Consider the following 23,964-nt stretch of genomic DNA (forward strand, 5'->3'; position numbering starts at 1 on the left):
TCTGATCAGGGTTTTAATCAGATTTCTATCACCCCTTTCCATATTACCTTGCAAAAGTCTATTTGGAATTAATAAGTGGCAGGGGGCAATCTAGCAATTTTTACCTCTAACTTTCTAATCAAATCTACTTGATTAGATGGCTATCTTATTTCAGTAGCTTTTAGAAACTCCCCATGAACTCTCTCCTGGTTCAGCTACTATCTATCAGCCACAACATCAGAGGAGGATTTTGTACCCTACAACTATGACAAGGTAACCAGGCTCTTAATTCTGAAGAATTTTAGAATAATTTAATCTGAAGCCGATTTTAGAAGAATTTTCATAGAGTTCTGCAGCAAATTTAAGTTTTTTCACTCTACATGTGTGCATTTTTTGAGCCGGCTCCCCCCAGGCCTAGACCCTATTCTGCCACTCGTGCTGCCACTGATACAGTCAGCGGGGGGAGGACGCGAGTAGTCAACTACTAGTTTACATCCCTAATCTTAATCGTAATTTATTTTCAATCTCATGACAAACATGCTAAACCTAAACTTAGTCTCACAAAAGTGAATTACCGATAATGGCTCTAGTCAACCTATCAGCTCTTGCTTCTTGAAACTTCTGGGCTTCCAATTTCTGTTTCTCAGCAAACTAAAAAGTAAATGCGTTCAAAGACAAGCTGGATAGGATTGTTTTATTCTGTGCTTAAGTCATGGCGAATCTGGACCTACCATGGTAGAGGAGTTAGTTAAGACACTCTCTTAAGACAGAGACACAATGTATAGGAAAGGAGGGAAGCAGCACAGAACTAGGGAAGTTAAATATTGGTTAACTGAATAGTCAATTAACTTTGTAAATATTTATCAGCTAGTTGACTATTCTATAGTCCCCAGGGATAAGGCTGGCAGCCAGTGCGCTCCAACCCGTCTCCCAAGGAGCCCACTGCCACTCTGCACAGGGGGGCAGGCGGGAGCTGGTCCGCAAGAGGAGAGAGTTTAAAAACCAGCTCCCTTCATGGACCAGCTGCCTGGCATCCTGCGCTGCTACCTCTGATACAGGGGCAGTAGCCCCTGTCCGGGGAGAGGGTTATTGAGAGTCACTGTTTCACCTTCCTATATTTCCCAGCAGCCTATTATTTAACCATTACAGTCATATAATAAATATCCCAATAACCAGGCCAACACAGTGTAATAATAAATTACTGTACAACAGTCCTATGTCCATCACAGAAAATTTAACTAGAATACAGCCTAAAGACAACTATACAGTAGAGAATGACATTCCAGCTTTACTACCAAGATCTACATTTCCATCATAAAAATATTACAAGTGCTGTTTTGCAAGTGTTCAGTTGAAATAAGCATCACAAAAAATTTATTTTCGAGTCTGAAGATGTATGTATGCCATATGAAGTTATGAAAGTATTAGACACCAAAATTAAAAACACATTTGGTTTCAGTTAAAGCTTAATTTTCTTAGTCTCAGAGGGTAGCTGTGTTAATCTGTAACTTTAAAAACGAGTAATCTTGTGACACCTAAAAGGCTAACAAATATATATATACTCCATCACAACTCCAAGTTGTGTAATTCTGGGTCTGAAACTTTCATGCCAGATTAATAGAATTAAGAACGAGTAATCCTATGATACCTTGGTATCATGAGCTTCTAGGGAAAAAGTGCACTTCTTTAGATGAGCATGCATACACCTTATCTCCCAGTCACAGGGTCTCCAGGACCAGATGGCAAATATGCTCCACCACATAGATGGCCCATGGGCCAGGAGTTCAAGAGTCACTGTTGTAACTACTCCTTACTTCCCTCCACACACATTTATTCACTGTCATTTTATTCTTTCAAAGCATTTTATTGTGCAGTTCATAATTTTTATTTCTCTTAAACTTACATTTAATTTTTTGAGTAGTGAGTTCTAAAATGCCTAACCTGCCTATATAAAATTTCTAAAGTAGTATTTGCCGGCTTCTTCCCACCCCCAGGAGCGGTTGCCAGTAACCAATATACATTCAGAACTTTATATAACTCTTCGGCTACATCTACACTGGCCCCTTCTTCGGAAGGGGCATGCTAATTTTGAACTTGGGAATAGGGAAATCCACGCGGGATTTAAATATCCCCCGCAGGATTTAAATATCCCCCGCGGGATTTAAATAAACATGGCCGCCGCTTTTTTTCCGGCTTGGGGAAAAGCCGGAAAAAAGCGTCTAGACTGGCGCGATCCTCCGGAATAAAGTCCTTTTCCGGAGGATCTCTTATTCCTACCTGAGACATAAAACACGTCAAAATGGCTTATAAAAGCTATACATTATGAGACAGGTGTACAACAACATTACAGCATTATACATAGATTACCAATGTTTTTCTGTCATCAATTTCACTCAAAACATTAATACACCAGGACACGTTAAGTAAAATGTGTCCAAAGTATTAGTCAACTTCTACAAAGTAATCAATATGCAACCCTCACCACAGTCAACGCAAACTTTGGCAACCTGACATCCTTCCCCACCATGAGATTTCAGAACTGCCAAATTTGCCCTGGACCAGTTAAAAAAAAGCTGACCAACCAGGTAACAGGCCATGTCTATGCAGTATAACTTGCTGCCCTGTTGGAGGTGGCTGGAAGATGATAGAGAGGAGAAAGGGGAGAAATACACCCTAAAACATTGAAGAGATGGGGTGGGGGGGAGAGATTCAAATGAAAAATTAAAATTCACACACACACACACACACACACACACACACAGAAGAACAGGACAGACACACTATGAGCAATGTGGTTCATAAAGTGATTAGTTACAACAATGTAATGCAGTATCTACCACAGAAGTCAATGCCTAGGGAGAAGACTGCATAGTGTCTCCCAAGCCAGGAGCGCACAGCCTTCAATGGATCAATGTATCCTCCAGTAAGTATCAGTGAGATCTGTGATAGTAATATAATGTAACATGTTGACAAACACCAATGGATGCTCAGAAAGTTATATTCACTGAACACCTCCAGGACAGCCAACTGCCTGGTTGCACATAAATTGCATCCACAAATTTGAAAAATAAGACTCACCTTTGGGACAAAAGACCCCATGAAAGTACTCCACAGATACTAGGGGGGCATGCTGAGAAAGTGACTCCCAGAAATATGGAGGAAGGCCTAACCAACTACTGAATAGACATGATCTCAATTTCATCAGCATAAGCAGCTGCAGACTTCCTCCTCAACTGAGCAAAATCACTCAAGTGAAATAGCTTGATCAATCTGATCTGAGTAAATACACAGCACAGAAATTCCCAGAGACTGCATCAGATGAGCAAAAAAAAAAAAAAAAAAAAACAATGGCTCCTTTAGAAGTCAGGGACTGGAGAATGCCTTCTCTGGACAAGCACACCACAGAATTACAGAAAATTTGGATGGGAAAAAGACATCAGGTCATCATAGAGTCCAACCAGCTGCTCAAACAGAATCAATCCCAACTAAATTCCAGCCAGGGCTTTGTCAAGCCTCACCTTAAAAACCTTTGAGAATGGAGATTCCACCATCTTCCCAGGTAACCCATTTCAGAGCTTCACCACCTTCCTAGTAACAGAGAGGTAGCCGTATTAGTCTGATCTTGGTAAAACAAAAAAAGCAGTCATATAGCACTTTAAAGATTAACAATATAGCTTATTAGGTGATGAGTTTTTGTGGGGCAGACCTACTTCTTCAGTGGGTCTGCCCCATGAAAGCTCATCACCTAATAAGCTATATTGTTAATCTTTAAAGTGCTATATGACTGCTTTTTTTGTTTCACTTTCCTAGTGTAGCCAACCTAGATCTCCTCCTCTTCCCCCAACTGCAACTTGAGACCATTGCTTCTTGCTCTGTCATCTGCAACTACAGAAAAAAGTCTGGCTCCATTCTATTTGTAACCTCCTCCCCATTTCAAGTAGTTAGTAAAATAAATGGTATCCCTGCTGGATACTTTTGAGAATAAAGAATGAAGTGTGAGGGAGAGATAAAGGAAATACACACTAAGGTGATGGGAAAGGTTTTTTCTCCGCTCATCTGAGGAAGTGGGTTTTGCCTATGAAAGCTCATGATTTTTATATATATACATATACGTACACACACACACACATACATACATATATATATATTTGTTAGTCTCTAATGTGCAACAGGACTACTCTTTTTTTTTCAAAGTTACAGACTAACACAGCTAGCCCTGAGACTTTTGAACTAAGGCGATGGTTTATTGTAGAAAGGAAGGCAGAAAAAGAATGAAGTTTAAAAAGGGTAACGATGACCCATATAATTTTTTTAAATAAGATTATTTATGTTTAATTGTAACAGTATTTTAAAAGGTTCTGTCTTGTTTTATTATTTCAAGCTGGGTGCGGACGCAGAGATTTTCCCCTGATACTAGTCCTAAAATCTAATCTCATGCAAGAGCTCAGTATATTTTAGGCAGCTGAACTTCAGAACTTACAAGTTCTTTTCTGATAATTGTATCATAAGCATGTTATTTGTTTATATTCCTCGTAAGAATCACTATGCTAAAAAAACTGCACAAAAATAAGTAAAATAAAAACTGCTGCCTCACAGGGCTTATAATTTTGGTGGCCTAATTCTATTTCTAGAGACTGGTGTCATTCTTCAGCACATCCAGATCAAGCACTTTTCAGGATGATCCACTGCTTAAACGGTCAGAAAGAGGAAGTGAATGATGAAGGCATTCAACTCAATTCTCTATATTAAATAAGAACTTTTCTGAAGTATGATTTTAACCAACGACCTATCCAGGTATGCAGCAAGAGGTAGTATTATCAGCAACTTTTTTTTTTAATACCAAATACCAGTCCCAAACAAGTAAAAGCTACACATCAACAGCAAATACTTTTATCAGTTACAAGTGTACCCCGGGTTTCATAAAAATTAAAAAATTGTGTGTTAAACTCCTTGTTTCAATATTTGCTAGAGTCTTAAGTGTTCACATAAGGGTTGCCAATATAGCATTTTGAGACCAAAGTCCTGGTAATTCACAAATAAGTAACGTAAGCTTCCTACACTGTCTTCTTCCATGCCCTCCATCTCTAATATGGAAGAAACCCATCTTGCTACTCTTGTATTTGTACCGACGTTCTTGCTACTCTTGTATTTGTTCTAGCAAAAAACATTCTCTAATCCATTCAGCCCAAACAATCAGAGGAAATAGAGCAAATAGATTTTGGAAGAACTATAATTTAATCTTTCCTTCCCTAGAGGCAATTCTTAATACCAGTAAAATCCCTACAAAAACATTGTCTCCTGATTTTGGGGATAATCTTCAGAAAAAGCAGAATTTTGCTAACAACTAAAGAATCTAGCCAACCAGTCTTTGAAAAAGAACATAAGAACATAAGAATGGCCGTACTGGGTCAGACCAAAGGTCCATCTAGCCCAGTAGCCTGTCTACCGACAGTGGACAGCACCAGGTGCCCCAGAGAGGGTGGACCGAAGACAATGATCAAGCAATTTGTCTCCTGCCATCCATCTCCAGCCTCTGACAAACAGAGGCCAAGGACACCATTTTATCCCCTGGCTAATAGCCTTTTATGGACCTAACCTCCATGAATTTATCCAGCTTCTCTTTAAACTCTATTATAGTCCTATCCTTCACAGCCTCCTCTGGCAAGGAGTTCCACAGGTTGACAACATGCTGTGTGAAGAAGAACTTCCTTTTATTAGTTTTAAACCTGCTACCCATTAATTTCATTTGGTGTCCTCTAGTTCTTCTATTATGGGAACTAATAAAAAACTTTTCTTTATCGGCCCTCTCCACACCACTCATGATTTTATAGACCTCTATCATATCCCCCCCTCAGTCTCCTCTTTTCTAAACTGAAAAGTCCCACTCTCTTTAGCCTCTCCTCATATGGGACCCGTTCCAAACCCCTAATCATTTTAGTTGCCCTTTTCTGAACCCTTTCCAAGGCCAAAATATCTTTTTTGAGGTGAGGAGACCACATCTGTACACAGTATTCAAGATGTGGGCGTACCATAGTTTTATACAGGGGCAGTAAGATATTCTGGTTCTTATTTTCTATCCCTTTCCTAATAATTCCTAGCATCCTATTTGCCTTTTTGACCGCCGCTGCACTCTGTGTGGAAGTTTTCAGAGAACTGTCCACGATAACTCCAAGATCTCTTTCCTGATTTGTCGTAGCCAAATTAGCCCCCATCATACTGTACGTATAGTTGGGGTTATTTTTCCCCGATGTGCATTACTTTACACTTATCCACATTAAATTTCATTTGCCATTTTGTTGCCCAATCACTCAGTTTGGTGAGATCTTCTTGGAGTCCCTCACAGTGTGCTTCTGTCTTGACTATCCTAAACAGTTTGGTATCATCTGCAAACTTTACTACGTCACTGCTTACCCCTTTCTCCAGATCATTTATGAATAAGTTGAAAAGGATTGGTCCCAGGACTGACCCTTGGGATACACCACTAGTTACCCCTCTCCAATCTGAAAATTTACCATTTATTCCTACCCTTTGTTTCCTGTCTTTTAACCAGTTCTCAATCCAAGAAAGGACCTTCCCTCTTATCCCATGGCCATGTAATTTACACAAGAGCCTTTGGTGAGGGACCTTGTCAAAGGCTTTCTGAAAATCCAAGTATACTATATCTACTGGATCCCCCTTGTCCGCATGTTTGTTAACCCCTTCAAAGAACTCTAATAGATTAGTAAGACAGGATTTCCCTTTACAGAAACCATGTTGACTTTTGTCCAACAAATTATGTTCTTCTAAGTGCCTGACAATTTTATTCTTTACTATTGTTTCGACTAATTTGCCCGGTACTGAAGTTAGACTTACCGGTCTGTAATTGCCAGGATCGCCTCTAGAGCCCTTTTTAAATATTGGTGTCACGTTGGCTACCTTCCAGTCATTAGGTATGGAAGCCGATTTAAAGGATAGGTTACAAACCACAGATAATAGCTCAGCAATTTCCCATTTAAGTTCTTTTAGAACCCTTAGATGAATGCCATCCAGTCCCGGAGATTTAACAACATTAAGTTTTTCTATTTGTTCCAAAACCTCCTCGAATGACACTTCAATCCGGGACAGTTCCTCAGATTCATCACCCACAAAGGACGGTGCAGATTCAGGAATCTCCCCAACGTCCTTCAGCCATGAAGACTGAAGCAAAGAAAACATTTAGTTTCTCCTCAATGGCTTTATCGTCCTTGATTGCTCCTTTTATAGCTCGATCATCTAGGGGACCCACAGGCTTTTTAGCAGGCTTCCTGCTTCTAATGTACTTAAAAAACATTGTGTTATTTCTTTTTGAGTTTTTGGCTAGCTGTTCCTCAAAATCTTTTTTTGCTTTTCTTATTACATGTTCCTACTAGCCCAAGAAATATTCCTACTAGCCCAAAATATCTAAAGGTTTCCTCTTGGATGAAATTATCATTCGACTCCAGATTCTCCATCCACAGAACAGATAAAGTGCAAACTGAAGCAGTACAACGTTCACCACATTGCCCAGCAACAACTATCAATCCTAAATGAAAAGGTACCAAGGAGAGAAAATAAATTAAACAAGGGTTCCATTAATGACATATTAATAGACCCATTATATTTCTTTATTACCACATGCTTTTTCTTCTTGCCTTACATAGTTATCATACAGTTATGACCATCATATTTCACCTGGTTATATTGTGTTAAGCAAGATTAAATTTAATGATTTTACACAGCCTATGATACCAAAAAGTAACTGGAATTCACCACAGCAGGTTTCTGGATACTTGCCACCCAGCTCCCATCAAAATTCACATCTGTGCATCGTTTAAACCAGGGCTACACAACACGTGGCCCGCCACCCATTTGTACGCGGCCCACGGTGCCTTGAGATGCTTCCCAGGCCACCTGCCCGCCTCATCACAGTGGGCTCCAGCAGCAGCGCCTCCCTGCAAGCCAAGTCACACAGCGCTGCATTGAGCCAAGCCACGTGCGCAGGAGCTGTCAGCCAGTAGGGGGGCAGCAAGAGGTGGTGGCAGAGCACGCCTGCCGCATCAGCCACAGCAGCAGCGTCTTCCCACAAGTGGAGCTGCACAGTCAGGGGCAGATGACTGTTTTGCGGGGCCCCGGGCAGCGTAACTCCGTGGGGCCCTGCCTTTGCCACGGCGCATGTGCGGGGCTTTTTTAAGCCGGGGCCTGGGGCGGCCACCCAGTTCGCCCTGCCCTATATCCGCCCCTGCGCACAGTGTCGCACTGCACTGAGCCAGACCGTGTCAGCACATACCCAGGAGCTGCTGGGGGTGTAAAGAGGCAGCAGGGGAGATGGGCAGCAAGGCACATGGCAAGACAGTGGTAGAGCTGGGTAGCAAGAGATGTGGTGAGGTGGCGGACCCAGACAGCGAGGCTGGAGTGAGAATGGTCTGCACTGGTGCTTGGGTAGGATTATGATACATCCAGTTTTTCCCGGTCATGTCCTTGTTTTCACATGTTAAATCGCCATCCGGACAGGTTTTTTAAAAGGCAAAAATGTCTCAGTGCCTTTAACTTCACACTGATTGTACTTATATTTCAGTAAATATTGTATTGGCAGTTTTTGTTTGATTTGTTAAAATTGTGAAACCAAAACAAAAAGTAGTCAATATAATGGTCTTCTGTTGATATGTGTTTTAGTAGTTAAATTCCTGGACTGTCATTGCTTATTAAAAGTGCTGTAATATAGATGGAAATTGGGTAAATATTACATTTTATTAATATCAGCAGGACTGACTTAAATGGGCCCTGCGTGTTGTGTAGTCTTGCCTTAATCTGTATTCATGCCCATCAGTATGAAAAGCTATTTACATATATTTGAATAAATATTTGCATGTGTATTTGCATATTTATGCAACCACACTTAAGCTGCTGCCCTTGGCATGCTGTGGGTATCACTGTGGCTCCCGAGGCTTCCAAAGTTGAGTATCCCTGTTTTAAACAATGGTCACAGCAATGATTTCCTTCTAATGTCACTGAAGCTGAATATATGAATGAAAAGGACCACCACAGGAAATTATATTTTATAGCCAACATTTAAAAAATACCATACCACATAGCTTCAGATGCCCCTGCCATATGAGTTTTTGAAACAGTTATTCAATCATATTGTTCCAGATAGCAGTAAAATTGTATTAACATTTCTAGCAGAGAGACCCTTACAACTGCTCATGTTATGACTGCCCCATCCTATTAAAATTGTTCATAATGAAACTTTAGCTAAATTACAGCAAAGGGTGTGTCAGACTGGAAGCACTTTTGACAGAGATGTTTTTAAAACAAATTAGTAAAAGCAGTCAATCATCAGTCAATAACTATCGAAACTATTCCAAAAGCACACTTTTTTTGAAACCTTGCTAATTAGATATGTAAAATCCCATTTAATTAGCAGGTAAAACATCAAGTTTATCTGGTTAACTGATTAAACGGGGCAGACTAGGAGTCAGCCACTTCACACCGGCCAGAAGCAGCAACTGAGGGGAGTGGGCTGGAGCAGCCCTCCTCACCTAATAAGGTAAGATTCACATCCCTAATGCTAATCAGAGATAACATGTGATGGCATATCTAAATAGATACCTTACCTAAGACTGTTTGGGGCCTTTCCAGGCTCCCAAAACAGCAGGATGTCTACTTGATGAAATATTCAAGGCAAGTTCTTCAATATGGGTCAAAGTAATTCCATTTTTGGCCCTCAAAATTTAAACACATTTAATGTACACTTACACATAATAAAACTGCACATGGTTTATTGGAGCAACTGTAGGAGTCAAGTTTGTTAATATTATCAGTTATGTGATAAATTATGGGTCAGATCCTAGAAGTTGAATCTCTTAAATCTGGGACTCTTTGGTACAGCAACATCCATGCTTCAGCAGGATCACAGATGTTGCTGAATCAGAGAGCCCTGGTGCCAGGAATGCGAGCCAGACAGTGAGTCCAGTGCAGGGGAGCCCCACCATCAGACCAGCAAGTCCTGTCCCTGCAGAGTCTGTCGTGGTGCAGCAGAAGCTGTCCTTGGGGAGCCTTGGCTGGGCAGGACAACAGTGGGCCTGATGAGCCCTGTCTCCATGGAGCTCCGTCCTAGAGCAGTCGCAGAGCCCTGTCCCAGGAAAGCCCTGGCAGGGACCAGCAGCAATGGGATCCCCAGAAGCCATTGAGCCCTGTCCCCGAGAAGCCTCAGCCAGGCGGGGCAAAATCATGGCCCCCCAAGGGCTGGGGCACTCCGTCCCCAAAGAGCCCCAGCTGGCTGGCAGCAGCAAGGCTGGAGTCCAGCCACCCAGAGGGAGGAGCAGTATCCTGGAAGGCCAGTGGCAGGGGGCCTCCCCTGATCCAGCAAATTCCCTCATTCGGGACCAGTCAGGTCCCAAGGGTGCTGGACCAGGGAGGTCCAACCTGTACAAAGAAACAAATGCCTTCAGCTTCCATTGAACTCTGAGAAAGATTTAAGTGCTCAGTCCCTTACAAGTTTGAACCCTCTGTTAGTATCAAGACAGATACAATGTTTGGTCATACCCGATTTTGTTAACTATTCTTAGATAAAAGCACAAAGAATAAGTCACGAATCTATGTTTTAAGCATCTTCCCTCTGCTAATGCTTCCTTACTTATGTGTCTTAATAGGTTCAAGCTAATTCTGTGTTAGCAGTGAGGGTAACTTAAATTTCTTATAGTACAGTCAACCTCCCATTGGGGGAGGGGATTCAGAGAAAGAGGTGGGGGGGAAATTGCAATTAGCATTCCCTGCAAGCTGTGTAGTTGGGCAGCCGCACAGGAGAAATTCAAATGCCACCCATCTGATTAGCTGAGCTCCCACAACCAGGCTGTGTGTTTCTATTCGTGGTGCACACAAAAAAAAAAAAATGCATTCTGACAATGGATGGAAAAAAATCCGCACAGAGGGAAAGGGTTAGAGGGAGCATTTATTGTGCTATAACAGTACGTATAAGGAATTTAAGCGTGGGGTGGGGGGCTCAGGGCAGGGGCCTAAGGGTGGGGGATCTGGGTTATGTTACCTGGCTGGAGGATGAGTCAGTGTTCCTGTTTGCTACCAAGGAAACTGTGTGCCAGCTGTGTGGGGGCACTGCTACAGTCAAATGGGCCGCAGCGGTGTGAAAGACCCCCTGGCCTGCTGCTCCCTTCCCATGGCAGCAGGCCAGGCATGGATGCATCAGGAGCCTAGCTGAGAGTGCATATACCTTCCACAGCGCATCCTGCCAACCAGCTCTTTTAACCTGCCAGCCTGCTGCTCACTGTGGCATGCAAGGTTATCAGCACCAACCTGGAGCAGGAGCCCCAGAGACAGCAGGATGCCAGTTAGGAGAGCATGTCTCAAGTGGCACTGCACGTGGAAGCATGCAGCGAAGCACCCTTAGCCGACTCCTACCAGAGCCGTGCACTACCTTACTTTCTCCTCTGATTCTGTTGAATTACTCATTTTATATATCCTCAAGGGAATAATTTTTTTAAAGAGTCAACTATTTCTTTCTCGAAACAGAACAGATAGAAGCACAAGCTACTCAATGTTTTTCTGAAAAGCTTCCAAACTACGTAACTGAATGCTTAATTTGAAAAATACAGTTGAGAGGTATATCAATTAGGGATGTCAAAGAGTAGTCAACTAGACAATTAACAGACAAGCCTAGGCTTATTGGTTAATCTTGTCAACTACTTGCATTCCCCCCCCTTTCTGGCTCTGTGTCAGACACAGCAAGGGGAGAGGGGGAGCAAGAGCCGATACTGTGGGGGAGCCAGCTTAAAAGCCAGTTCCCTCCAGCACCGACTCCGCGGTGCCACCTGCCTCCCTTCCCCCCATGCTGTTACCTCTATCAGAGGCAGCAGTGAGGGGTGGGGGAAGAATGGGAGGCTGCCGCAGGCACCTTCTATCTGCGGCGGGGCAGAGGCTGTTTCACAGTAGCAGCCCCTGTCCACAGTGGGTTCGAGCTCCCTGCGGACAGCGACTGCTCTGCATCAACAAGAGCAGCCTCTGTCTGTGGTGAGCCTGGGCCCACTATTGGCAGAGGCTACTTCATGGTAGCAGTCCCTGGCCATGGGGCTCCGAGCCTTCCCACAGGCAAAGGCTGCGCCGCATTCCACGGTGCAACCTCTGTCCTAGGGGTGCTCGGATCCCCTATAGACAGGGGCTGCTGCCCACCCCGCACTGCTGCCTCTGTTTCAGAGGCAGCAGCATGGGGTGGCTGGCAGCCAGTACACAAGGGGAGCTGGTTTTAGTCTGACTTCCCTTGCAGACCAGCTCCCCGTGCCACCCTACGCTCCACCCCAGGAACCTAACATCAATTTTACCTGGCACCAAAAAGTTCAAAACAGAAACAAATTAATATTGAAACAGTCTTTTCAGGAAAGTGTTTCCAAACTGTTGCTTATAGCAAATCATGTGCATTATTTTCTTCTATTATGGAATGTATACAGTACAATAGAACCTCAATTTCATGAACACAACGTACAGACAAACATGACAAATCATTTCTTCCCCCCAGGGCGTGGGAGAGGAAGAAGTGGATGGAGATGAGATAAACCAATGTTGATGAATGACAAATTAGCATCTCTTCACCATCCAGTGTCTTCAGTGCACTGAAAATCAGTGGCAATGGTTTCAAGACCAAGAAGAAAGTGATGCAATGCAACATGCAGCCCCTTATAAAGTTACAGACCATATCTTCTACAATTTTCATTTTTATGATCTTCATTTTATAACCTCATTAATCCCCAGTTTGTAAAAAGGAATTCTACTGTACGTAAAATGAACACATCAATTCACATAATCTTTATTCATGTATTTGAATATTCTTGCATAGTGACTCATTAGAAACACAACAAAAATATTACTTACATAAGAACATAAGAATGGCCCATCTAGACCAGTAGCCTGTCTGCCAACAGTGGCCAGCACCAGGTGCCCCGGGGTATGGGGGTGGACCGAAGACAATGATCAAGCGATTTGTCTTGTGCCATCCGTCTCCAGCCTCTGACAAACAGAGGCCAGGGGCACCATTCCTACCCCCTGGCTAATAGCCTTTTATGGACCTAACCTCCATGAAGTCTAACAACGTTTCTTAAAAGCAATATCTAAGTTTAGAAGAAAGTCTTTAAATTCTAAATGGAGATTTGAATACAGTCTATTTCGTTATTACCCCTATTTTATCAGTCACTTTGTCCTTTTGTTTATGTGGGTGTTTCATTAAGCAATAGGGAAGAAAAGAGATTTAAGAACAGGAAACAACAGGAATAGACTGCAAACACAAAAAATGGCAAGGAGACTAAGAAGTAGGTGTAGCACTAGAAACTAAATTTATTTTTTATGGGCTTGATTTCAAATCAGTCAATTTAGTACTTCTTTAAGATAATATGCCAATTTTTCATCGACTAACATCCTGAGCATCTCTTAATCAACTGGGTTGCAGAAGCTGCAAGGCAGTCCTGAATTTGACACTACAATGAAGATAAGCTACTTCAATTAATTATAGTAATGATCTGATTTCATAGAACAAAAATATAAAACTGCAAGGGATGTAAAATTTATCTTGTAACTATATACAGATCCCTATATCAAGGGAAAATGTTTTACACATTTAATTGTTTAATTCAAAGATTAACAGCCAGTTACATTATACTAATAAAGCTGAGCATTTAGGAGGAGTTCTTGAACAAACACCCAAATATATATATCTTGGGGGGGGTTAGGGATGTAAGCAACTACTCCACTAATCCCTTTCTATCAGAGAGGTGCAGCAAGAGAGCATGAGCCGGTGTTGGGGAGAACCAGGTTAAAAGCCAGTTCCTCCCTGAGCTCCAGCACCATCTCTGTAGGGAGAGGGGAGCAATGGGAAAATGGCAAGAGTGGGAACTGAAACAGTCCAGCTCGCACCGGTCCCTCTGCTCCTTTTCTCCCTTTGGGATGTACAGCAGATGCCTGAGGCTCTTGTGCATTTCAAAGGAAAAGGCACAGAGGGGAACCCGCCAGCGGGGACTGCTTTTTTCCCTGCTGGCATGGTTCCCCTGTCTCTCTCCCTTTGAAATATACAAGAGCCCTGGGTGGCTCCTGTACATTACAAAGGCGGCTGCGTAGTGGGATAGAGTGTGCCCCCCTTATCGACTAATCAAGTTGTTGATGGAAATTCTATCAACTACTTGTTTAGCTGATTAATCAAAATTTAACATCCCTAGTGTGGGTGTGGGACTATATAAATACCCCCACAAATTGTATTAGATTGTAGAAACCAAGAATGAAGCCATGTTTTCTAGGTTTGTACAGTAGCAATCATGCTCCTCTTTTCAATACACAATGCTGAGTAACATTGTTCATTCACAACTAGATACTACGTAAATAACATTACACAAATGATCTGTTCATAAAGTACTGGTATTTTCTCATCTTGCAAGCATGATTATCAAAACCCAATTCACTTTCCTCTTTCCAAGTGGACTTGGTTCTTTGTGAAAGACTAGCCAACGATACCTGGTTTAACACCATTTCTTGTAAGTATTCCTTGCTTTCCTACCCTGGAAAGGTCAGCTGTCTTATATTGCAAACCTAGGTGTTCCATTATTCATGCTTGATTGTAGTTTCTCCTTCCAAAATGGGATATGGTTTCACTTATATCAGCAGCATTATTAGGCTGTCAAATTTACTAACATTTTTGCCTTTTAAAGTCTATATACACGCAGGATGATTTGTGGGTTATTAATTAAATCTGCCATACAGCCAGTCCCCGACTTACGAACGAGTTACGTACCAAACACTTGGTCATAACTTGATGTGTTCGTAAGTTGGACCCCATTCATTTAAATGCGGCGGCGCTGTTCGTAAGTGCAGACTGCACGTTTGTAAGTCGGGGACCAGCTAAAATGCGCTTAATGGGAGGTCGGTCATAAATACGAACAGTCGTAAGTCGACGTGTTCATAAGTCGGGGACTGGCTGTATATCCACATCTTCTTCCTTAACTTCTCTTCTAAACAAGTTCTTCAAACCTATTTATGAAGTACAAAGTCTTTACCTTGACTGAATAATCTAAAGTTGACCACTGTATCATAAACTCTGAGAAGAAATAAGACACGAAAAGAAAGAACTGTTCTCAATTGCATTTATCCACCACTTCACTTCTATTTTTAGATTCCTCTTTGGCTTGGAAGTGGAGTGATGAGTAACAGCAATTCCTTTTCCATCAACTTGCCACTGCTTAACAGCAACAGTACTTTCTGTCCATAACTGCAAAACACTCCCTCCCAAAAAACCCCAAGACATTCCTTTAGTTTTAAACTTGAGAGAAGATGTAGAGGAAGAGACAATTTCTCCCTTTATTTTCTCTCATCCCCTTGTCTTTACCCTTCTCCATCCCCTCAATGTGACTATGTAAAATATATGTAGCAAAAAAATGCAGTTGCCATCCAATGACAAACTATATATAAAAAAGAGATGGAATTCTTGTGGTAACACCCTTCTATTGTACAGGCAGTCCCTGGGTTACGTACAAGATAGGGACTGTAGGTTTGTTCTTAAGTTGAATTTGTATGTAAGTCGGAACTGGCATCCAGATTCAGCCACTGTTGAAACCGATTCAGCCGCTGCTGGTCAGACACGCCTGGGGCAGAGCAGCTGGGGTGCTGCTGGGTTGGTCCCGCAGCGCTGCTCCTCGGCGCTACTGGACCAACCCGGCAGCACCCCAGCTGCTCTGCCCCAGGTGTTCCCAAGTCAGCCGCTGCTGAAACTGACCAGCGGCTGACTACAGGAAGCCCAAGGAAGAGCTGCTCTGCCCGGGGCTTCCTGGAATCAGCCGCTGATCAGTTTCAACAGCGGCTGAATCTGGACCCCTGGGACAGAGCAGCTGGGGCACTGCCGGGTTGGTCCAGTAGCACCGCACCTCGGCGCTGTGGGACCAACCAGCAGCCCCCCAGCTGCTCTACCCCAGGCGTCGGCAAGAAAAGCCTGGTCTGCTGGGGGAGGGGAGGTGCACTAACTGTGTCCCCCCCCCCCAGCAGACCAGGGAGACGTGGATCGGCTTTTCTCGCTGCGGAGGACACGGGTGGCGGGACAGCGGCGCGTCTCGGTGGTCCCACAGCCCGCGTCCTCCGCGGCGAGAAAAGCCGCTCCGCGTCTCCCTGGTCTGCTGGGGGGGGGGGGGCGTTAGCTCCACATCTCCCTGGTCTGCTGGAGGGAAGCGCTCCCCGTGCCGCCGGAGGTGGCGACAGTGGGGGAGGCACCCTGCACTAGCCCCCCCCCCCCTCCCAGTTCATAACTAAAGGTCCGACTTAAGTCGGACTGATGTAACCCGGGGACTGCCTGTATTAGGGATGTTAGCATATAGCCATTTAAATGATTAACTGATAAACCTAGGCTTATTGGTTAATCCAAACGATTGCATGCAAACCTCCCCCGTCCCCTCACTGCCTCTGTGTCAGAGGCAGCAAGGGGGGGAGCGGGAACCAGCACCCCTGGGGACCCAGCTATTACTCCAGCATCCTCGCAAATGCTGGTTCCTGTGGAGCCACCTTCCCCTTCCCCACAATAGAGACAGCAACACAGGGAAGGGGACCGGTGGAATGCCAGCGCAACCTCTGCTCACAGAGAACTCAGCACTCCCGCGGACAGGGTCTGCTGCTGTGGAGCAGCCTCTGTCTGTGGTGGGCCCAGACTCAAAATGGACAGAGGCTGCTCCAGGGAATGCCAGAACAGCCTCTGTCCATGAGGAGCTTGGGTCCCCCAGACAGGAGCTGCTGCTGCCCCATGCTACTACCTCAATATCAAAGGCAGCAGCATGGGGCAGCAGGTGGGAGCCAATTTTTAAATTGGCTCTTCTCATGGAACTGCTCCTCTTCCTACCCCAGGTTGCTGCCTCTGACACAGAGGCAGCAGTGCAGGATGGCAGGAGGCTCACCAGGAATGCACTGGCTGTTGGATCCACTCCTGGGGAGGATTATAGTAACCATGTAACCACTAAAAATTCTTGTGGCTATACGATTACTGAAATAGCCAACAACTAATATGCCTAGTTTGTATAACTTATAGATACACGCTAAAGAAAAGTCTCCCCATATAGTACTAGAATACAATAACTACAATGTTCTGGCTCCCCAACTTCCCTTTAACACATTAATCAAAGCTCTATTTCTGAGGAAAAAGAATGTGCAGTTGAATTAAACAGAAAATGTTAAAAAGGACATCAAGAACTTTATATCTAGTCCTTCCCACCCTTTTCTGAAGGCCTGAGCGCTCTTTCAGGTAGTACATCTTCCCTTCAGTTCTCAGAGAATTTGGATTTTACAATATTTTCTTGGGGTTTTTTTAATAAATGTTCTCCATGCTTGCTACTATGTGCAAGATCCATAAAACAGGGGCAGATGACCAACTACACAGATGAAAATAGCAACACAGAGTGCAGTCAAATGCACAACAGAAAAGTTTTCAAATTTTTCATATTAACCTTAAATGTTACTTATAGGGATGTAAGGAAGTAGTCGTATCAGCTCACACCGGGTCTGGGACCAAACCCCTCCGTGGCTCTGCAATTTAAAAGGCAGTAGGAGCTTGGGGCAGGCTGCTCCTCGGCTCCTCCTGTGTTTCAAATTGCAGAGCTTCAGCAGGGTTTGATCCCAGACTTGGAGTGAGCGGGAACTGAGCTGGGTTGCCTGCCCAGCTGGCAGCAACCCCCTGTCTGCAGGGGGGTCCCAGTGGGGAGTTGGGACCCCCAATGGACAGGGGCAGCGGAGGGGGGGGAGAGAGAAGGGGCTGTTGCTGCAAAGCAGCCCCTGTCCATTGGGGGTCCCAACTCCCCACTGGGACCCCCCTGCGGACAGGGGGCTGCTGCCAGCTGGGCAGGCAACCCAGCTCAGTTCCCGCTCACTCCAAGTCTGGGATCAAACCCTGCTGAAGCTCTGCAATTTGAAACACAGGAGGAGCCGAGGAGCAGCCTGCCCCAAGCTCCTACTGCCTTTTAAATTGCAGAGCCATGGAGGGGTTTGGTCCCAGACCCGGTGTGAGCTGGAACTGAGCCAGGCTACCTATTGACTAATCAAGTAGCCAATAAAAATTTTAACGACTACTCAATTAAAGACCCACTTCTTAACATCCTAGTTACTTTAAGAGTAAGTAAAAAATTATGTCACTTTAAGTTGGCATCCATTAGTACACTGCAACTTGAATTTGGAGCTGCCAGATCAAATATGAAATAGCAAAACTGTACTATAAAATACAAGTATCAGAGGGGTAGCCGTGTTAGTCTGAATCTGCAAAAGCGACGAGGAGTCCTGTGGCACCTTATAGACTAACTGAAGTGCAGGAGCATAAGCTTTCGTGGGCACATGCATCTGACTAAGTGGGTCTTTGCCCACGAAAGCTTATGCTCCTACACTTCAGTTAGTCTATAAGGTGCCACAGGACTCCTCGTCGCTATAAAATACAGTAGTTCTTATTATAGTCACATATTTGCTCTGTAAAAAGACTAACTCCAATCCAGTTTACAACATTCAATGTGCACATTTTTCCATTTCTGTTCTTACATACATATATATATACACACACACATACACACAGATATACACTTCCTTTACTTAGTTTAGGAAAACAATGCTAAACTTTACTACTATAATGTAACTGGATGTCAGTCTTTGCATTAAACAGGGGTTCGTTTAGATTATTCACAATCTCAAGATTAATTTTAAAAGATTAAACGCATTGGAGTCCAGTAGATTTAAGACTACATCTTAATGTACTGCTTCCAGGAAAGTGAAGCAAATTAACAATTTACGCCTCTTAAGTCAATCTTGATTTTACATGTAGTTTCTTCCTCCCTTCCCTATTTGCATGGTTATTTCAGTGGTGCTTTCCCAGGATCAATAAAAAAATTTTCCAAATTGTATTCCTGTTTCCCACCCCCACCCTGTATGAAATAGTTACTTCCCAAAGTCCACTTCCTCTTCCATTTCTCAGACCTGAAAGTGCTCCCAACGCCCTTGAGTCTTGCACAATATCCGCAGCCTCCTCCCCACATTTCAGTCAATCCCAGATGTAACGTCTACATCAAGATTTTTTTATTCATAGACCATTATCAGATTATGAGATCTGAAAAGGCTAAAAAATACATTGTTATTCTAAATCCCACAGGGTAATACAACAGGCTACAGCCACATATTGTACATGCAATTTGCTAACTCACTACCTTCATTCCATCACCCCAGAGACAGGCTAAATTATGTTTCCATATTAAATGTTTATACAACATTTAAAGTCATACTGACATATCCACCCAACTAAACCCATTGTTCCCCGCTCAGATCACCTACTCAGCCAATCAAATCATTTCAAGTTTTTTAATAATCAGCATAAAGAAAAAAAGATAAACAGTGAATAAACCTGGTTCTAATCTAGATTTATATCCCTTCTCCTCCCACATGCATGCACACAGGAAGGCTGTTGGTGAAGTGATCTCAAAGGAGAGGACGAGGGATACAGCCTGGAGTTGTAGTTGGGGGGGGGGGTGTTTGAGGGAAGGATGCTAGCCTCCAAGAACACACCCTACCATGTTTTGTCTGAAAAGATCAAAAGGGGGGTTCAATGACAAACAATTGAGGGCAGAAAACGCCAAACTATTCAAAATTGCCATCATGACCCCCCCACTAACGCCACAGACGAGGCCGCAGACAGATCCTGAAAAGGAACAAGATCGTCTCCCCCCCCCCCCGCCCTCCCAATTAGCCAGGACGCTCCTTATCTTCCCAGGAAAGGGGTTGGGTTCAGTCGAGCAGGCTCTAAGCAGCAGACTGACGTGGTTAGCGAGAGGGCACTCAAGGGGAGTCGCTCTCCTATCTTCTCCTCCCCAAGAAGGGTTCAGGCTGGGTATCGGAAGGGCATGCTCCGGCAGGCCAGTGCCCGCTCCCCCCGAACAGGAGCTGGGGCAACGTCCAGGCTCAGGCTCACACCACAGGAGAGCTTGGGAAACGGGCTGGGGGGGGGGGTGCAATGGCAGCTCGCGCAGGGGGATGCTACACCTCCCCCCCCATACACACTGGCGCGCGCGCCGCGAACACACCCCACCCGTCTCTCCTGCCCAGCCCACACGGGACCCTCTCCGCGGCCCCCAGGCAGAGACGGGCGCTGAGCGCCCCCACCCCACCCTCTCACCATGAAGTCGCTGGCGAAGTTGTCGTCCCCATTGTGGTCCGTGTCCTTCATGGCCTGGACTCGCTGGATGAATTTCCGCAGGATCTCCTCTTGCTCCATCCTGCCTCCCTCCCCGCGGAGCCGGAGCCCCAGCCCCGGCCGCCCCTCACGATCCCCGCCGCCTCGGCTCGCTCAGGCCGCCTGCCTCCCGACGCCGCCCCTCACACAACTTCCCTCCGGCTCAGCGCCGCCCGGCCGCCTTCTCCATCCTCCCTCCGGCCGCTCGCCCCTCCCCACTGCAGCCGCCGCCACCACCGACACGCTTAGGGAAGGGAAGGGACGCGACGAGACCGAGACCACCCCCACCCCCCTCGCGCAGGCGCGGCCCCAGCCCCTCAGCCTTTTCTAACCCCGCCCCCGCCTCCTGCCATTGGCGAGTCGCTCAGCAGCTTCTCTGTGATGGGTTGCGTCGAACGTCAGTCTCCGGCCTGCCCAACCTTTATTCTCCTCCCCTCCAGTTTCCCGTGGATAGGGCCTTCCTGAAGCTCTGCATGGAACTTTGGGAGGGACCATTAAAGCTAGCGGGGGGGAAGTGAGTGGAACGAGACAAGCCCAGCGCAAAGAGGGGTGCGGCTCGCTGCGGCGACTACAGGTCCCAGGGTGTAATGCCTGATGGAGCAGAGCATGCTGGGAGCTGTAGTCAGCCCAGGGCTACATCCCAGGCTGATGAGAGGCACTGAGAGAGGGAGATTCTTTAAGCGTCTCATTGAAACACGCACAGCACAATCCGCTTCCCCATGCGTGAGACTCGGCTTCTCAGACACCCCTCGTCCCCGCTGCTGCGTGACGCTGAGGGACCACGCCTGATGGGATCTCTGCCGCCCACAAGTGAGGCTTGCCCCAGGTCTGAGCGGGGTTTTGCCAGTCCTCAGGCACATCGCTGTATAATAATCGGAGACAGGAAATACATTAAACTGGCTAGACTACAACAACGGGGACTGTTGTAATTATTTCCAAAGCAAATGTTATACACCCAAGAATTTAAGAATCGAGATTATATTTAAAGAAACCCAAACGCGTTCAAATGTGGCAGTAAAGATTTGTAGGACGAAAACATCCTTAATTCTGCTCTGTATGACCTTATTTTAAATTCCTAGCCCCAAATTAACATAGATTGTTGTCTGGGATTTTTTTAAATTTCAAAATATGATGCAAAGAGATAAAACTAGAAAGCCAATAAAAATGCTACCCATCTGATTTTACTAGTGAGTGGCAGACATGAAATATCAATCTATGTTGATTAGAGCCACAGTTACTGGCAGGTTCTAGATACTTTGCAGAATTCTATCTAGAGCTATACAAAACAGTTAGCATACTGACCAGTTAAATAAAGCTTGCAGGTGCAGCTGCTTTGCATCACCAAAGGAGTACAGAGCAGTATGAGCATACTGGCAATTCTCCTGTTCAACTGATAACTATTCTTTTCTGTGTGAAAGGGAATGTAGATTGTAATATCACAGAGAGTATTAGGTAGAACTGGCTGAAAAAAATCAGAATTTTCTGTTGGAAAATGAAGTTTTATTAGAATGTAAAAAAGAGTAGTCCTGTTGCACGGTAAAGACTATACAGCTGTGTCTAGGCTGGCAAGTTTTCTGCAAAAGCAGTTGCTTTTGCGGAAAAACTTGCCAGCTGTCTACACTGGCCACTTGAATTTCCGCAAGAACACTGACTTCCTACTATCTGAAATCAGTGCTTCTTGCGGAAATACTATGCTGCTCCTGTTCGGGCAAAAGTCCCTTTTGCACAAAGCTTTTGCGCAAAAGGGCCAGTGTAGACAGCTCAGATTTGTTTTGCACAAAAAAGCCCCAATTGCAAAAATGGCGATTGGGGCTTTTTTGCGGAAAAGTGTCCGTGCCAATCTAGACACTCTTTTCCACAAATGCTGTTAACGGAAAACTTTTCCATTAAAAGCATTTGCGGAAAATCATGCCAGTCTAGACGTAGCCCTCATGTATTAGGTCATAGGCCTTCATGGATGAAACCCACTCTAATTCATCCAATGAAGTGGATTTTATCCACAAAAGCTCATGACCTAATACATTTGTTATTCTCTAAGGTTATGTCTACACAGCAGAGTTATTTTGAAATAATGGCAAACTGGAGGACTTCTTACTCCAACTTCCTGTAGCTCTCATTTTACGAGGAGTACGGGAAGTTGAAGGAAGAGTGTTGTTTCTCATACGTCCTGCTGCATAGATAGCACCAAAAGCTGAATTAAGCTATTTCGACTTAAGCTACGTAATCGACGTAGCTCAAGTTGGGTAGCTTAATTCGACTTTTGCCCTGCTGTGTAGACGTGCCATAAGATGCCACAGGGCTGCTTATTGTTTTTACAGTTACAGACTAATAAGGCTACCCTTCTAAGACTTTTATTGGAACATGTCCATTTTCATTACATTTTTATTGGAAAAAGTAAAAAAGAATTGTTTTTTAACATCTTATTTTTGACACTATCAAAATGTTTAATTTCATTAAGATAAATATTTAATGTTGACTTTATCATTTCATTTAAATTTGTATCTATATATATTAAAGTGTGTCTGTGTGCAAGTCTGTTCAAGAATTTCTCCTAAATGGTAAGAACTAGGGCCACCAAATTTGGTATGCAGTTTCCTTTCCTAACTTAAAGCAAGGTCAGAGTTTGGTTTTGCCAAGACAACCGGAAGCCCTGAGAAAAGCACTGTTTTCCATAACATGCAAAGGGAGGGGCTTCTGTTCAGAGGGACGCAATATGAGAATAGCACTGGCCTCCTGCACTCCCCACACATCCTCAAAACCCTGCAATGACTCCTGCACGCCCTATACCACTAGCCCCCTTCCCTGGAGGACCCACGCAATGCAGGGCAAGTCTGCTTGTATTATATATTATAAATTGTATTTCAACATTATAAAAATGATTCAGCATTATCAAATAGGAGTGCTTTTACATTTTATTCAGCAGTATCAAAATAAAATGTTTCAATGGTCTTGATTTTTTTTCAACTTTTTGTGCTATAGAGCAGTTAATAAGTTTTGCTACTGGTTTTAATTTGGAATGAATGGTTATATGCGCTAATTTACGGTAACTGCCCATTAAAATGTGAACCTAGTTTCCAGTTTGAATTTGTATAGCTTTAATTTCCAGCCATTAGATTTAATTAAGTCTTTGTCTGTATTCACATTGTAAACGGGGTGGAATACAGCCTGAGTTAAAGGGGAATGTGGGCTCTATCTCCAGCTGAGTCAACTAGCATGGATTTAAAGGACCACCAAATCTAAGTCGGAGGTTTGTGTATGTGAATAAAAGAAAGATTTGGGGCAAAAATTGGTTAAAAACCCCAGTCAGCTCAGTAGTGACAACAAACCCTGTGGATACATCTGCATTGGGAGCAAGCCTCCCAATGTGGGTAGGCAAATTTGTGCTAGCAAGGCTCAAACTGATATGCTAGGAATAGCAGCATGAAAGTTGCTGCACTGGCAAAGACTCTGAGCTCAGCTCCAGAAGGGTTGATAGGTTCCAGCGCAGGTAGCTAGCATAGCCTCTGTTGGTGCAGCAATTTCCATTGTGCTATTTTTAGCATGCTAACTGAAACTGTTACTCAGTCTGTGAGGCTTGCTCATAGTTGCGGTGTAATCATACATATCATCTATTAGCATGAAGAGACTTCTATCAGATATCTTCTCCTATTGTAAGTTCTATTGTACTGTGACCAAGTCATGTTTTAATCTCTTTCTCTTTAATAATTTAAAAATAAATTAAGTTTGCTTCTTTAATTACACCCATAGTTTATTCTAGTTCTCCAAAG

At 44.2% G+C, this 23,964-nt stretch overlaps 1 protein-coding gene across 3 annotated transcripts in view; it reads right to left on the reverse strand.

The window, feature by feature from the left end:
- PTPN12 (protein tyrosine phosphatase non-receptor type 12) overlaps positions 1–20,482 on the reverse strand; it is a 152,013-nt gene extending 131,531 nt beyond the window's left edge. For 2 of the 3 annotated variants that reach the window (XR_012903327.2, XM_075926702.2), the window contains exon 1: positions 20,141–20,482. Coding sequence is in view for 2 of the 3 variants with exons in the window: in XM_075926702.2 (XP_075782817.1) it covers positions 20,141–20,239 (99 nt within the window). In the remaining variant the exon portion in view is untranslated. The remainder of the gene's footprint in view (positions 1–20,140) is intronic. The other variant, XM_075926692.2, reaches the window with a different exon arrangement.
- Between the last annotated feature and the right edge of the window lie 3,482 nt (positions 20,483–23,964).

The sequence above is a fragment of the Pelodiscus sinensis genome, chromosome 1 (genome assembly GCF_052426305.1).
Source record: "Pelodiscus sinensis isolate ZL-2025 chromosome 1, ASM5242630v1, whole genome shotgun sequence".
NCBI lineage: Eukaryota > Metazoa > Chordata > Testudines > Trionychidae > Pelodiscus > Pelodiscus sinensis.